Source organism: Phyllobates terribilis, unplaced genomic scaffold, assembly GCF_046119375.1.
Source record: "Phyllobates terribilis strain yellow unplaced genomic scaffold, ASM4611937v1 Scaffold_1__5_contigs__length_1240528914, whole genome shotgun sequence".
Classification (NCBI taxonomy): Eukaryota; Metazoa; Chordata; class Amphibia; order Anura; family Dendrobatidae; genus Phyllobates; species Phyllobates terribilis.
In genome coordinates, this window is record NW_027362761.1 from 724,132,861 (window position 1) to 724,148,575 (window position 15,715).

Below are 15,715 nucleotides of genomic sequence, written 5' to 3' on the forward strand. Positions count from 1 at the left end.
TATTAGATTCTAGACAATAATGCTCAATTCTATAGACTTCACAGCAGAAATCAAGAAGCATTTCTTAATGGGAATCTGTCAGCAGGTCTTTGCTATGTATTCTGAGAGTAGCATAAAGTAGGAGCAGAGACCCTGACTCCAGCGATGTATTACTTATTGGGCTGTGTTTTGTTGTTTCAATGCTTTATCAGCAGGAGTTTATCACTACAGGACAACTGGCCTCGTGCCTCCTAGTCCAACCACACCCCCAGCAGTGATTAGCAGCTCTTTGTAACTATACATTGTGGTGTGTGCGGGGTTATACATAGCTCAACAACTGATCTCTGCTAGAACTGCAGCAGAGAAAACTGTGATTATAACATGACTGTTGCACATAGTATGCTAAGTGATAGATCACTGGAGTCAGGGTCTCTGTCCCTTTTGTCATGCTGCTGTCAGATTACATGGTTTAAAACCTGCTGACAGATTCTCTTTAATGGTACAATTTAAATTATTTGAATTCTAGGAAATGTTTCCAATATCAAATGCAGCTCTGAACTGTAAGCAGGCAGTAATAACAATTCAGGGGAAGATTAGTAATACAAAGTATTTATAAAGAAAGGGTGCATTCACATTGAAAGCTATTCAACCAGAAAGGATCATTTAAAATGTAAGAAAATAGTGGTCCAAAAAGGTCTCAGAATTATGCCGGGCCATTTGTACTGGCAATAATAGGTCCAGCCTGTAATGGGACATACGGATCTCACACAGAACGATTGTACACTTGTCTGAATGAGCCCTTAAACACAGTTGCATTTTCTCTTTTGCACATACAGTAAAGTATACAAATTAAAAAGCCACAAGTGTGAACAAACCCTTACTTTGTAAAAATGATTTATTTTCTCCAGGCTAAATCTACATAAACTGTAAAATGGTGTTAACTTCAAACTTTAGTAGCAAAGAATATTCAATGCTGTTGATAATAACAACTTTTATCATTATAAAAAAGGATTGTAGTTCATGAAATGTAGCGTCCTAGAAAATGCTCCCAAAGGAAATTATCATTTTAAAGTGGTTGTATGAGATAAAAAAACAAAGACGTTGTAGTTGCTTCCTACCATGAATGAGGCTACTTGTCATCCGGTTGTGTCTGGTGTTGCCAGTCATCACTAAAGGGAATGAGCCTGAAGTGCAATACCAGACACTGCCAATAATCATGAGTGGCGCTGTTTCTGTTACATTTTTTTTAAAAATTAATTTTCAAAAATTTCCAAAACAAACACTAGAAAAATGACAGAATCTAACTGGTTGCGAGGGTGTGCAATAGCAAATTCTGTGCCAAAATATTGTGCTCTGTTCAGCAGCTTTTTACATTATATAATATCATCCTGTAATGTGATTAAAAACGAAATGACATTTATAAAGGCAGGTAACCTTAAAGACAGACGAAAGATGAGGACAGCAGGAGATGAACACATGACACACGTTTCAGAAAGTGCACTTCAGCACAGACCAGGCAAGTAGGAACAAAATCTTTGGTATCAGGTGTGATTTTTTTTTTTTTTCAATCACAAATCGAAAACTCAAGTGAGGTAGCCTTTTCTATGAGGTTCTCACTAGAAATGTCTTAAATGTCAATCTTCCCACCTAGAGAATATTAAGGAAAATGTCATCATGTTGCCCCAGGTAGAAATAGTTTTATCTCTTTGGTTGTCAGACGGAGATCCATATTTAGGATTCTTGAAACATTTAGGAAAGTGAATTTTTGTTGCTTGGGAGGTATACTTGGATACCTTTTAGAATTCATACCATCTAAATTACTCCACTATAGTATCAACATGTTTCATCCTTCTTGTTATAGTTTGATAATAAGGACAAATCCTGTTTATATAGTAAAAAAAACAAAAAAAAAAAAGAAAGAATAATAACATTCAAGTACCTTTCACAAAAGTCGGTTGCTTTTGCGTCTTCGTTTTACAGTTCTGTTTGCTTGTATATATTGTAAATACTTTTTCAAGGTGCCTACTTGTTAATATACAATTTTTATACCATAAAATTGAGAAGCCATATTAAATACACATAATTGAGATGGTTCTTTACATAACTATTTATATTTTAATACCCGCATCATTTCAAAAAAGTCTATCCTTGCTGAATTCGACCCACCTACCAGCTCTGCATTGTGAGGCTTCCTACAACGTGAGTAGAGAATTAGGTCCAGAAGGATGACTTTGGAATTGCACCTTCAGCTAGGGTTATTCAGCCCTAAGAAGAATGAACTTTTTTTTTTTGTTGTTTGCTTATTTATTTTCTTTTTTTTTCTACAACGTATGACTTTATGGAAGCCAGGTGGGCAACTGTACATCTCTTTTCTAAAGTACCATCTTCTGCTGAAAGCTTTAAGGCAGTTGTTATTGGCACACAAATACCGTCATCTTGCACTGATATCCACCAGTTCTTCTAATTTCAGTAGTTTCCTTGTGTCTTACCTGTTTAAATGCATTAAACATGTTTTATTTGGAAACTTTAAAAATATTGGAGGCATATAATTATATTTAGGAATTTTAGGCATAGATTGTTTTGGTTATTCAAACTACCATGATTGGGTAGAAGAATGAATTTGGTAAAAATTGTCGCACAAAATGTGCTTCTCTTCATCTTGATCCTTTTTGTCATTCATGGCTTAATTGACAGATTTTTCTTAAAATAAACTGATATTTTATCTACAGCTGCCTCCTGATTTTCTGTTTGTTAGAATTGTAATAAACACCCACAGCTTTTTACCTTTTTCTTTGGGAGTAGATGTTTTATGCATGTACCGTTGAAAAAAAAAATACGTAAACTGAACTGATATTATTCAGTCGGTTCGTGGTCGGGGAAAAAAAGTCAGCAGATGAACAAATGGAACCTTGTAAAGAAGCACAACTTGACTTTGGTGTTTTCACTGCTTTTCAGTATATTTTAAGATGTTTGTAGCTGGGGATTTTTTATTTCAGAATGTAAAGCTTTGAAAACAGCTCATGCCTTGGAAAAAGTGCTAGCGGATGTTGAAGGCATCCCAGGATTGACTCCAGGTTCTTCTTGCCATCTATTCATGCACCGCCGGCGAGCGTTCATAAAGAAATTACTGACCGTGTTGAGCTCCAAGCCGAGCTGCTGCGAAATTGTTATTTGCATCTCCTTTGAAGGACGTTTGTTTTCTTTGAAGATGGCAATAAGAGTACGCCGTTGAAGGTCTGTAAATACCAAACGCTGCTTCTTTGGCTGAAGATTACGGTCTTTCTGCTGTTCTTGTTCTTTACGTTTACAAGCTAAAAAACACAGACAAAAGGAAACACATACATGACTAAAATAAAACATTTTAGACTATTTCAAAAATAATATACAAAAAACAGCAATGGTGATTTTCAAGCGCTTTTCAGATATGGTGACTTGTCTAAAGTAGAACTTTTCTTAATATCATAAAAATAATTTCAAATTTTAACAGCATTGTTGTATGATGTTCCACAGCGTTAATATTTATGTGACTATGTTACATTATATGGACAGACAGGTGGCTAATTAATAGAATGCAAATACTTAATTGACTATAACATTTAATTAACCATACTGCAAATTTTGGGGAATCTAACTTCAGCCAGTTAGCAACTGGAATAAACGGAGTTTCACTATAAGGCCACGGCCCCACTATCAGTATTTGGTCAGTATTTTTTCTCAGGAGTGGGAGCCAAAACCAGGAGTGGGTGATAAATGCAGAATTGGTGACTTGTTTCTATTATACCTTTTCTCTGATTGTTCCTCACCTGGTTTTGGTTCCCACTCCTGAGACAAAATACTGACCGAATACTGACCAAATACTGATAGTAGGGCCATGACCTTAGGCTTCATTCAGACATCTGCAAAAAAAAAAATGGTACCGGTGTCGTTAGTGTTTTGGATCCATTGGTCATCAGTGTATATTCCGTTTGTCCGTTTTTACCATCAGTGTGTCATCAGTGTGTCCATTTTCACCATCAGTGTGTCAACCGTGTGTCCATTTTTCCATCAGTTTGTCAACCGTGTGTCCGTTTTTACCATCAGTGTGTCAACCGTGTATCTGTTTTTACCATCAGTGTGTCAAACATGTATCTGTTTTTACCATCAGTGTGTCCATTTTTACCATCAGTGTGTCATCACTGTGTCCGTTTTTACCAACAGTGTTTCATCCTTGTATCCTTTTTAACCATTAGTGTGTCATCACTGTGTCCATTTTTACCATCAGTGTGTCATCACTGTGTCCATTTTTATCATCAGTGTGTCATCACTGTGTCCATTTTTACCATCAGTGTGTCATCCTTGTATCCTTTTTAACCATCAGTGTGTCATCACTGTGTCCGTTTTTACCAACAGTGTTTCATCAGTGTGTCAGTTTCTACCATCAGTGTGTCATCCGTATGTCCGTTTCTACCCACAGTGTGTCATCCGTATGTCTGTTTTTACCATCAGTGTGTCATCAGTGTGTCCATTTCCACCATCAGTGTGTCATCCATGTGTCCATTTTTACCATCAGTGTGTCATCCTTGTATATATTTTTACTATTAGTGTGTAATCCGTGTGTTTGTTTTTACCATCAGTGTGTCATCAGTGTATCCGTTTTTACCATCAATGTGTCATCTGTGTGTCCGTTTTTACCATCAGTGTGTCATCCTTGTATCCTTTTTTCCATCAGTGTCATCCATGTCAGTTTTTACCATCAGTGTGTCATCAGTGTGTCCGTTTCTACCATCAGTGTGTCCGTTTCTACCATCAGTGTGTCATCCTTGTATCCGTTTTTACCATTAGTGTGTCAACCTTGTATCCGTTTTTACCATCAGTGTCATCCGTGTCCGTTTTTACCACCAGTGTGTCATCCGTGTGTCCATTTTCACCATCAGTGTGTCAACCGTGTGTCCATTTTTACATCAGTTTGTCAACCGTGTGTCCATTTTTACCATCAGTGTGTCAACCGTGTATCTGTTTTTACCATCAGTGTGTCAAACATGTATCTGTTTTTACCATCAGAGTGTCAGTTTTTACCATCAGTGTGTCATCTGTGTGTCCATTTTTACCATCAGTGTTTCATCACTGTGTCCATTTTTACCATCAGTGTGTCATCCTTGTATCCTTTTTAACCATCAGTGTGTCATCACTGTGTCCGTTTTTACCAACAGTGTTTCATCAGTGAGTCAGTTTCTACCATCAGTGTGTCATCCATATGTTCGTTTTTACCATCAGTGTGTCATCGCTGTGTCCGTTTTTACCATCAGTGTGTCAGTTTCTACCATCAGTGTGTCATCCGTGTGTCCGTTTCTACCCACAGTGTGTCATCCGTATGTCTGTTTTTACCATCAGTGTGTCATCAGTGTGTCCATTTCCACCATCAGTGTGTCATCCATGTGTCCATTTTTACCATCAGTGTGTCATCCTTGTATATATTTTTACTATTAGTGTGTAATCCGTGTGTTTGTTTTTACCATCAGTGTGTCATCAGTGTATCCGTTTTTACCATCAATGTGTCATCTGTGTGTCCGTTTTTACCATCAGTGTGTCATCCTTGTATCCTTTTTTCCATCAGTGTCATCCATGTCCGTTTTTACCATCAGTGTGTCATCAGTGTGTCCGTTTCTACCATCAGTGTGTCCGTTTCTACCATCAGTGTGTCATCCTTGTATCCGTTTTTACCATTAGTGTGTCAACCTTGTATCCGTTTTTACCATCAGTGTCATCCGTGTCCGTTTTTACCACCAGTGTGTCATCCGTGTGTCCGTTTTTACCATCAGTGTGTCATCCGTGTCAGTTTTTACCACCAGTGTGTCATCCATGTCCGTTTTTACCACCAATGTGTCTTCACTGTGTCCGTTTTTACCATCAACGTGTCATCCGTGTCAGATTTTACCATCAGTGTGTCATCGCTGTGTCCGCTTTTACCATCAGTGTGTCATCACTGTGTCCGTTTTTACCATCAGTGTGTCATCTGTGTGTCCGTTTTAACATCAGTGTGTCATCCGTATGTTTGTTTTTACCACCAGTGTGTCATCAGTGTGTTTGTTTCTACCATCAGTGTGTCATCCGTGTGTCCATTTTTACCACCAGTGTGTCATCCGTGTGTCTGTTTCTACCATCAGTGTGTCATCCGTATGTCTGTTTTTACCATCAGTGTGTCATCAGTGTGTCCATTTCTACCATTAGTGTGTAATCCGTGTGTCCGTTTTTGCCATCAGTGTGTCATCTGTGTGTCCGTTTTTACCATCAGTGTGTCATCCTTGTATCCGTTTTTACCATCAGTGTCATCCATGTCCGTTTTTACCATCAGTGTGTCATCCGTGTGTCCGTTTTTACCATCAGTGTGTCATCCTTGTATCCGTTTTTACCATGAGTGTGTCATTCATGTCCGTTTTTACCATCAGTGTGTCATCCATGTCCGTTTTTACCACTAGTGTGTCATCTGAGTGTCCGTTTTTACCATCAGAGTGTCATCAGTGTATCCGTTTTTACCATCAGTGTGTCATCCGTGTCAGTTTTTACCACCAGTGTGTCATCCATGTCCGTTTTTACCACCAGTGTGTCATCAGTGTGTCCGTTTTTACCATCAGTGTGTCATCCGTGTCCGTTTTTGCCATCAGTGTGTCATCTGTGTGTCCGTTTTTACCATCAGTGTGTCATCCTTGTATCCGTTTTTACCATCAGTGTCATCCATGTCCGTTTTTACCATCAGTGTGTCATCCGTGTGTCCGTTTTTACCATCAGTGTGTCATCCTTGTATCCGTTTTTACCATGAGTGTGTCATTCATGTCCGTTTTTACCATCAGTGTGTCATCCATGTCCGTTTTTACCACTAGTGTGTCATCTGAGTGTCCGTTTTTACCATCAGAGTGTCATCAGTGTATCCGTTTTTACCATCAGTGTGTCATCCGTGTCAGTTTTTACCACCAGTGTGTCATCCATGTCCGTTTTTACCACCAGTGTGTCATCAGTGTGTCCGTTTTTACCATCAGTGTGTCATCCGTGTCCGTTTTTACCATCAGTGTGTCATCCATGTCCGTTTTTACCATCAGTGTGTCATCCATGTCCGTTTTTACCACCAGTGTGTCATCAGTGTGTCCTTTTTTACCACCAGTGTGTCATCCATGTCCGTTTTTACCACCAGTGTGTCATCAGTGTGTCCGTTTTTACCACCAGTGTGTCAGTGTGTCCGTTTTTACCACCAGTGTGTCTTCCATGTCCGTTTTTACCATCAGTGTGTCATCCGTGTGTCCGTTTTTACCACAAGTGTGTCATCCAAGTCCGTTTTTACCATCAGTGTGTCATCCGTGTCCGTTTTTACCACCAGTGTGTCATCCATGTCCGTTTTTACCATCAGTGTGTCATCCGCGTATCCGTTTTTACCATCAGTGTGTCATCTATGTCCGTTTTTACCATCAGTGTGTCATCCATGTGTCCGTTTTTACCACCAGTGTGTCATCCATGTCCGTTTTTACCACCAGTGTGTCAACCTTGTGTCCATTTTTACCACCAGTGTGACATCCGTGTGTCCGTTTTTACCACCAGTGTGTCATCCATGTTCGTTTTTACCACCAGTGTGTCATCCGTGTGTCAGTTTTTACCACCAGTGTGTCATCCATGTCCGTTTTTACCATCAGTGTGTCATCCGTGTGTCCGTTTTTACCACCAGTGTGTCATCCGTGTGTCCTGTTTTTACCACCAGTGTGTCATCCGTGTGTCCAGTTTTTACCATCAGTGTGTCATCCGTGTGTCCAGTTTTTACCACCAGTGTGTCATCCTTGTGTCCGTTTTTACCACCAGTTTGTCATCCATGTGTCCAGTTTTTACCACCTATGTGTTATCCGTGTGTCCAGTTTTTACCATCAGTGTGTCATCCATGTGTCGAGTTTTTACCACCAGTGTGTCATCCGTGTGTCCAGTTTTTACCACCAGTGTGTCATCCGTGTGTCCAGTTTTTACCTCCAGTGTGTCATCCATAAGTCCGTTTTTACCACCAGCGTGTCATCCGTGTGTCCGTTTTTACCATCAGTGTGTCATCCGTGTCAGTTTTTACCATCAGTGTGTCATCCATGTCCGTTTTTACCACCAGTGTGTCATCCATGTCCGTTTTTACCACCAGTGTGTCATCAGTGTGTCCGTTTTTACCACCAGTGTGTCATCCATGTCCAATTTTACCACCAGTGTGTCATCAGTGTGTCCGTTTTTACCACCAGTGTGTCAGTGTGTCCGTTTTTACCATCAGTGTGTCATCCATGTCCGTTTTTACCATCAGTGTGTCATCCGTGTGTCCGTTTTTACCACAAGTGTGTCATCCAAGTCCGTTTTTACCATCAGTGTGTCATCCGTGTCCGTTTTTACCACCAGTGTGTCATCCGTGTCCGTTTTTGCCATCAGTGTGTCATCCGCGTATCCGTTTTTACCATCAGTGTGTCATCCATGTCCGTTTTTACCATCAGTGTGTCATCCATGTGTCCGTTTTTACCACCAGTGTGTAAACCTTGTGTCCGTTTTTACCACCAGTGTGTCATCCATGTTCGTTTTTACCACCAGTGTGTCATCCGTGTGTCAGTTTTTACCACCAGTGTGTCATCCATGTCCGTTTTTACCATCAGTGTGTCTTCCGTGTGTCCGTTTTTGCCATCAGTGTGTCATCCGTGTGTCCGTTTTTACCACCAGTGTGTCATCCTTGTGTCCTGTTTTTACCACCAGTGTGTCATCCGTGTGTCCAGTTTTTACCATCAGTGTGTCATCCGTGTGTCCAGTTTTTACCACCAGTGTGTCATCCTTGTGTCCGTTTTTACCACCAGTGTGTCATCCATGTGTCCAGTTTTTACCACCAGTGTGTCATCCGTGTGTCCTGTTTTTACCATCAGTGTGTCATCCGTGTGTCCAGTTTTTACCACCAGTGTGTCATCCGTGTGTCCAGTTTTTACCACCAGTGTGTCATCACTGTGTCCAGTTTTTACCACCAGTGTGTCATCCGTGTGTCTGTTTTTATCACCAGTGTGTCATCCGTGTGTCCAGTTTTTACCACCAGTGTGTCATCCGTGTGTCCGTTTTTACCACCAGTGTGTCATCCGTGTGTCCAGTTTTTACCACCAGTGTGTCATCCGTGTGTCCAGTTTTTACCACCAGTGTGTCATCCGTGTGTCCACTTTTTACCACCAGTATGTCATCCGTGTGTCCAGTTTTTACCACCAGTGTGTCATCCGTGTTTCCAGTTTTTACCACCAGTGTGTCATCCGTGTGTCCAGTTTTTACCACCAGTGTGTCATCAGTGTGTCCGTTTTTACCACCAGTGTGTCAGTGTGTCCGTTTTTACCATCAGTGTGTCATCCATGTCCGTTTTTACCATCAGTGTGTCATCCGTGTGTCCGTTTTTACCACAAGTGTGTCATCCAAGTCCGTTTTTACCATCAGTGTGTCATCCGTGTCCGTTTTTACCACCAGTGTGTCATCCGTGTCCGTTTTTGCCATCAGTGTGTCATCCGCGTATCCGTTTTTACCATCAGAGTGTCATCCATGTCCGTTTTTACCATCAGTGTGTCATCCATGTGTCCGTTTTTACCACCAGTGTGTCATCCATGTCCGTTTTTACCACCAGTGTGTCAACCTTGTGTCCGTTTTTACCACCAGTGTGTCATCCATGTTCGTTTTTACCACCAGTGTGTCTTCCGTGTGTCCGTTTTTGCCATCAGTGTGTCATCCTTGTGTCCGTTTTTACCACCAGTGTGTTATCCGTGTGTCCTGTTTTTACCACCAGTGTGTCATCCGTGTGTCCAGTTTTTACCATCAGTGTGTCATCCGTGTGTCCAGTTTTTACCACCAGTGTGTCATCCTTGTGTCCGTTTTTACCACCAGTGTGTCATCCATGTGTCCAGTTTTTACCACCAGTGTGTCATCCGTGTGTCCTGTTTTTACCATCAGTGTGTCATCCGTGTGTCCAGTTTTTACCACCAGTGCGTCATCCGTGTGTCCAGTTTTTACCACCAGTGTGTCATCACTGTGTCCAGTTTTTACCACCAGTGTGTCATCCATAAGTCCGTTTTTACCACCAGTGTGTCATCCGTGTGTCCGTTTTTACCACCAGTGTGTCATCCGTGTGTCCAGTTTTTACCACCAGTGTGTCATCCGTGTGTCCAGCTTTTACCACCAGTGTGTCATCCCTGTGTCCAGTTTTTACCACCAGTATGTCATCCGTGTGTTCAGTTTTTACCACCAGTGTGTCATCTGTGTGTCCGTTTTTTCCACCAGTGTGTCATCCGTGTGTCCAGTTTTTACCACCAGTGTGTCATCCGTGTGTCCAGTTTTTACCACCAGTTTGTCATCCGTGTGTCCAGTTTTTACCATCAGTGTGTCATCACTGTGTCCAGTTTTTACCACCAGTGTGTCATCCGTGTGTCCGTTTTTACCACCAGTGTGTCATCACTGTTTCCAGTTTTTACCACCAGTGTGTCATCCGTGTGTCCGTTTTTACCACCATTGTGTCATCCGTGTGTCCGTTTTTACCACCAGTGTGTCATCCGTGTGTCCAGTTTTTACCACCAGTGTGTCATCCGTGTGTCCAGTTTTTACCACCAGTGTGTCATCCGTGTGTCCGTTTTTACCACCAGAGTGTCATCCGTGTGTCCGTTTTTACCACCAGTGTGTCATCCATGTGTCCAGTTTTTACCACCAGTGTGTCATCCGTGTGTCCAGTTTTTACCACCAGTGTGTCATCCGTGTGTCCAGTTTTTACCATCAGTGTGTCATCACTGTTTCCAGTTTTTACCACCAGTGTGTCATCCCTGTGTCCGTTTTTACCACCAGTGTGTCATCACTGTTTCCAGTTTTTACCACCAGTGTGTCATCCGTGTGTCCGTTTTTACCACCAGTGTGTCATCCGTGTGTCCGTTTTTACCACCAGTGTGTCATCCATGTGTCCAGTTTTTACCACCAGTGTGTCATCCGTGTGTCCGTTTTTACCACCAGTGTGTCATCACTGTGTCCAGTTTTTACCACCAGTGTGTCATCCGTGTGTCCAGTTTTTACCATCAGTGTGTCATCACTGTGTCCAGTTTTTACCACCAGTGTGTCATCCGTGAGTCCTTTTTTACCACCAGTGTGTCATCACTGTTTCCAGTTTTTACCACCAGTGTGTCATCCGTGTTTCCGTTTTTACCACCAGTGTGTCATCCGTGTGTCCAGTTTTTACCACCAGTGTGTCATCCGTGTGTCCAGTTTTTACCATCAGTGTGTCATCACTGTGTCCACTTTTTACCACCAGTGTGTCATCCGTGTGTCAGTTTTTACCACCAGTGTGTCATCACTGTGTCCAGTTTTTACCACCAGTGTGTCATCCGTGTGTCTGTTTTTACCACCAGTGTGTCATCCGTGTGTCCGTTTTTACCACCAGTGTGTCATCCGTGTGTCCAGTTTTTACCACCAGTGTGTCATCCGTGTGTCCAGTTTTTACCACCAGTGTGTCATCCGTGTGTCCAGTTTTTACCACCAGTGTGTCATCCGTGTGTCCAGTTTTTACCATCAGTGTGTCATCACTGTGTCCACCCTTTACCACCAGTGTGTCATCCGTGTGTCAGTTTTTACCACCAGTGTGTCATCACTGTGTCCAGTTTTTACCACCAGTGTGTCATCCGTGTGTCTGTTTTTACCACCAGTGTGTCATCCGTGTGTCCAGTTTTTACCACCAGTGTGTCATCCATGTGTCTGTTTTTACCACCAGTGTGTCATCCGTGTGTCCAGTTTTTACCACCAGTGTGTCATCCGTGTGTCCAGTTTTTACCACCAGTGTGTCATCCGTGTGTCCAGTTTTTACCACCAGTGTGTCATCCATGTGTCCGTTTTTACCACCAGTGTGTCATCCGTGTGTCCAGTTTTTACCACCAGTGTGTCATCCGTGTGTCCAGTTTTTACCATCAGTGTGTCATCACTGTGTCCAGTTTTTACCACCAGTGTGTCATCCGTGTGTCCGTTTTTACCACCAGTGTGTCATCCGTGTGTCCAGTTTTTACCACCAGTGTGTCATCCATGTGTCCAGTTTTTACCACCAGTGTGTCATCACTGTGTCCAGTTTTTACCACCAGTGTGTCATCACTGTGTCCGTTTTTACCATCAGTGTGTCATCACTGTGTCCAGTTTTTACCACCAGTGTGTCATCCGTGTGTCCGTTTTTACCACCAGTATGTCATCCGTGTGTCCAGTTTTTACCACCAGTGTGTCATCCGTGTGTCCGATTTTACCACCAGTGTGTCATCCGTGTGTCCGTTTTTACCACCAGTGTGTCATCCGTGTGTCCAGTTTTTACCACCAGTGTGTCATCCGTGTGTCCAGTTTTTACCACCAGTGTGTCATCACTGTGTCCAGTTTTTACCATCAGTGTGTCATCACTGTGTCCAGTTTTTACCACCAGTGTGTCATCCGTGTGTCCGTTTTTACCACCAGTGTGTCATCCGTGTGTCCAGTTTTTACCACCAGTGTGTCATCCGTGTGTCCGTTTTTACCACCAGTGTGTCATCCGTGTGTACAGTTTTTACCATCAGTGTGTCATCCGTGTGTCCAGTTTTTACCATCAGTGTGTCATCACTGTGTCCAGTTTTTACCACCAGTGTGTCATCCGTGTGTCCGTTTTTACCACCAGTGTGTCATCACTGTGTCCGTTTTTACCATCAGTGTGTCATCCGTGTGTCCGTTTTTACCATCAGTGTGTCATCCGTGTGTCCAGTTTTTACCACCAGTGTGTCATCCATGTGTCCAGTTTTTACCACCAGTGTGTCATCACTGTGTCCAGTTTTTACCACCAGTGTGTCATCACTGTGTCCGTTTTTACCATCAGTGTGTCATCACTGTGTCCAGTTTTTACCACCAGTGTGTCATCCGTGTGTCCGTTTTTACCACCAGTATGTCATCCGTGTGTCCAGTTTTTACCACCAGTGTGTCATCCGTGTGTCCGTTTTTACCACCAGTGTGTCATCCGTGTGTCCGTTTTTACCACCAGTGTGTCATCCGTGTGTCCAGTTTTTACCACCAGTGTGTCATCCGTGTGTCCAGTTTTTACCACCAGTGTGTCATCACTGTGTCCAGTTTTTACCATCAGTGTGTCATCACTGTGTCCAGTTTTTACCACCAGTGTGTCATCCGTGTGTCCGTTTTTACCACCAGTGTGTCATCCGTGTGTCCAGTTTTTACCACCAGTGTGTCATCCGTGTGTCCGTTTTTACCACCAGTGTGTCATCCGTGTGTACAGTTTTTACCATCAGTGTGTCATCCGTGTGTCCGTTTTTACCATCAGTGTGTCATCACTGTGTCCAGTTTTTACCACCAGTGTGTCATCCATGTGTCCAGTTTTTACCACCAGTGTGTCATCACTGTGTCCAGTTTTTACCACCAGTGTGTCATCCGTGTGTCCAGTTTTTACCACCAGTGTGTCATCCATGTGTCCAGTTTTTACCACCAGTGTGTCATCCATGTGTCCAGTTTTTACCACCAGTGTGTCATCCATGTGTCCACTTTTTACCACCAGTGTGTCATCCATGTGTCCAGTTTTTACCACCAGTGTGTCATCTATGTGTCCAGTTTTTACCACCAGTGTGTCATCCATGTGTCCAGTTTTTACCACCAGTGTGTCATCCATGTGTCCAGTTTTTACCACCAGTGTGCTATCAGTGTTTTTCATATACGGATAAATAAATAAATGACAAAACTTCTCCTATACTTTTTTGATGTTAAACACGTGTAGCACCCTGAGGATTCGGCTGCTACAGGGGTATTGCACCTCAACCCAGAGGTGTGATATTCCACTCCCGGGTAAGGATGGAGTGTGGGACTGAGCTCAGAAAGCTGCATGCACTACACACATCCCATTTCCGAGGAGCAGACCAACGGTACTCCCACTTAGAAATGTGCAGGTACGACCGAGTCTGTTCCTGGCTGGAGTGGGAGGGGGGTGGTACATCCCAGTAGTGTAGGGGCAGATAGGGGGAGCAGCCTGGGTAAAGATAGGAGCTCATTGGGTGCTGGTCACCTGAGCTCACATATAGAGGGAGTATATAAGGTGGGCACCATCTAAGATCAGGGTCAGTCAGTCAGTGAGTCAGCCACAGTCAGTCTGTGAGAAGACAGTCAGTAAGCCTTTGCAGAGGAGTGGAAGAGAGCAGAAGAGCAGAGCAGCCCCAGCCCAAGAGTGAGAGAGGAGAGCAAGAAAGACCCAGAGGGGGAGAAAGAAGGAACTCTGAGACCCCAAATACAATCACAGGGTGAAGAGTTGGCAACAGGGTACCAGATCCCAAACTGGTGGGGGCTACAGCATACCTCAGCCAGAGACCGGAGGCCGTGGGCAGCATCTGCCACGGCCACCCACCATATCCACCCGGAAGGCAGACCACGCGTAGGGTCAGGGAACCCAGAGTCAAGGGTTACCAACAGAAGGCCCGAGGGAGCCGGACATAGGTGGATCCCTGGTGGGGAAGGCCAGAGACGAGGACAGGACAGAAAGGGAGCTCAGAACCACGCTCCAGAACTACTTGGGGGTTGGCCGAGTCCAGGACCTGGTGGACGCAGCACGGCTCGGGTGGTCACTCAAGGCCGGAGTGACCGGAACATCTGCAGTAAGTAAAGAACCCTGAACTGCACAACCCGACTCTGACTCTCATTACCATCATCCCTGCACTTCCACAACCACCATCCTCTGCACCTGACCCCCTGAGGCTATACCCCTCCCGTTGGGGGTTATACTACCTGAGCTGCACAAACACCATCAGCCTCAGCGGACCCTGCTGCAGCGGCGGCCGTAGTGACCGCAATTCAACGGGTGGCGTAGTCGACATAAAGAACTTTAGTAACATCAGTAAGGACTGCCACACACTGAGCTTGACACCCTGGGCACGGACCGGGTCACAGCCACTCGGAGACTACAACCCCCATCTGATCCGGCTCCGGGTATTCCCCTAAAGAATATGGCCCAGGGGGCGCGTCAACTTTGGCGTAGTCGGCAGGATTACGTGCCCGCAACACCCGGGTACTGCGTGCCTGAAGAAAAGAACAAGTTTACCTCAAAAAGAAGTCTCCTGCCGGTTCCGGAGGGTCCCCGCCATCGGACTCCATCACAGATCGATTCCCGCCGGTTGTCCGCCATTAACAGCTTTTTCCCGCCATCTGCAGAGTTTCCCGCCACTGGGAGACGATTCCCGCCATTTCCAAAGATTTCCCGCCTTGGAAGAGCGGACGCCATTATGGGCGTGCCAGAGGGTGGTGAGAGGCCGCCTCCCATCGTGGGCCAGGACCGAAAATGGCGCCAAAAGTGGAAACCGCCCCCACCAACAGAGACTGTGATGCTAGAGGTGTCTGTCTGCGTGAAAGAACTGCCCCTGGAGCTGACAATCACCAAGTGGCCCCGGGACCGCCCTCGAAGTGGGAGGACTGAGAAGAAGAGAGCAAAGATGGGTGTCGCCTGGAGCAGTCTGGAGAGAGCGCACCCGGAGACAAGACGTCTGGAAGAGAGTCCAGAAAGAGCCTACCCGGAGATGGAGGGAGAGCCAGGCAGCACCGACCCAGTGGTCAGGAGCCTGATGCGGGCCGCCACTCCAGGCAGCACCGACCCAGTGGTCAGGAGCCTGTTGCCGGTCGCCACTCCAGAAGGCCTGCTGGAGACAGCGGGAGGAGAGCAGAGCAGCACCGACCCGTTGGTCAGGAGCCTGCTAGAAGCAACGACCCCACTAGG

General features: G+C 44.4%; 1 protein-coding gene across 1 annotated transcript in view; it reads right to left on the reverse strand.

Moving 5' to 3' along the window:
• Window positions 1–1,019: 1,019 nt before the first annotated feature.
• Window positions 1,020–15,715, reverse strand: part of ONECUT3 (one cut homeobox 3) — a 212,281-nt gene continuing 197,585 nt past the window's right edge. Inside the window, exon 2 of the mRNA XM_073686336.1 lies at window positions 1,020–3,290. Within this exon, the coding sequence (XP_073542437.1) occupies window positions 2,998–3,290 (293 nt within the window). The 3' untranslated portion in view covers window positions 1,020–2,997. The remainder of the gene's footprint in view (window positions 3,291–15,715) is intronic.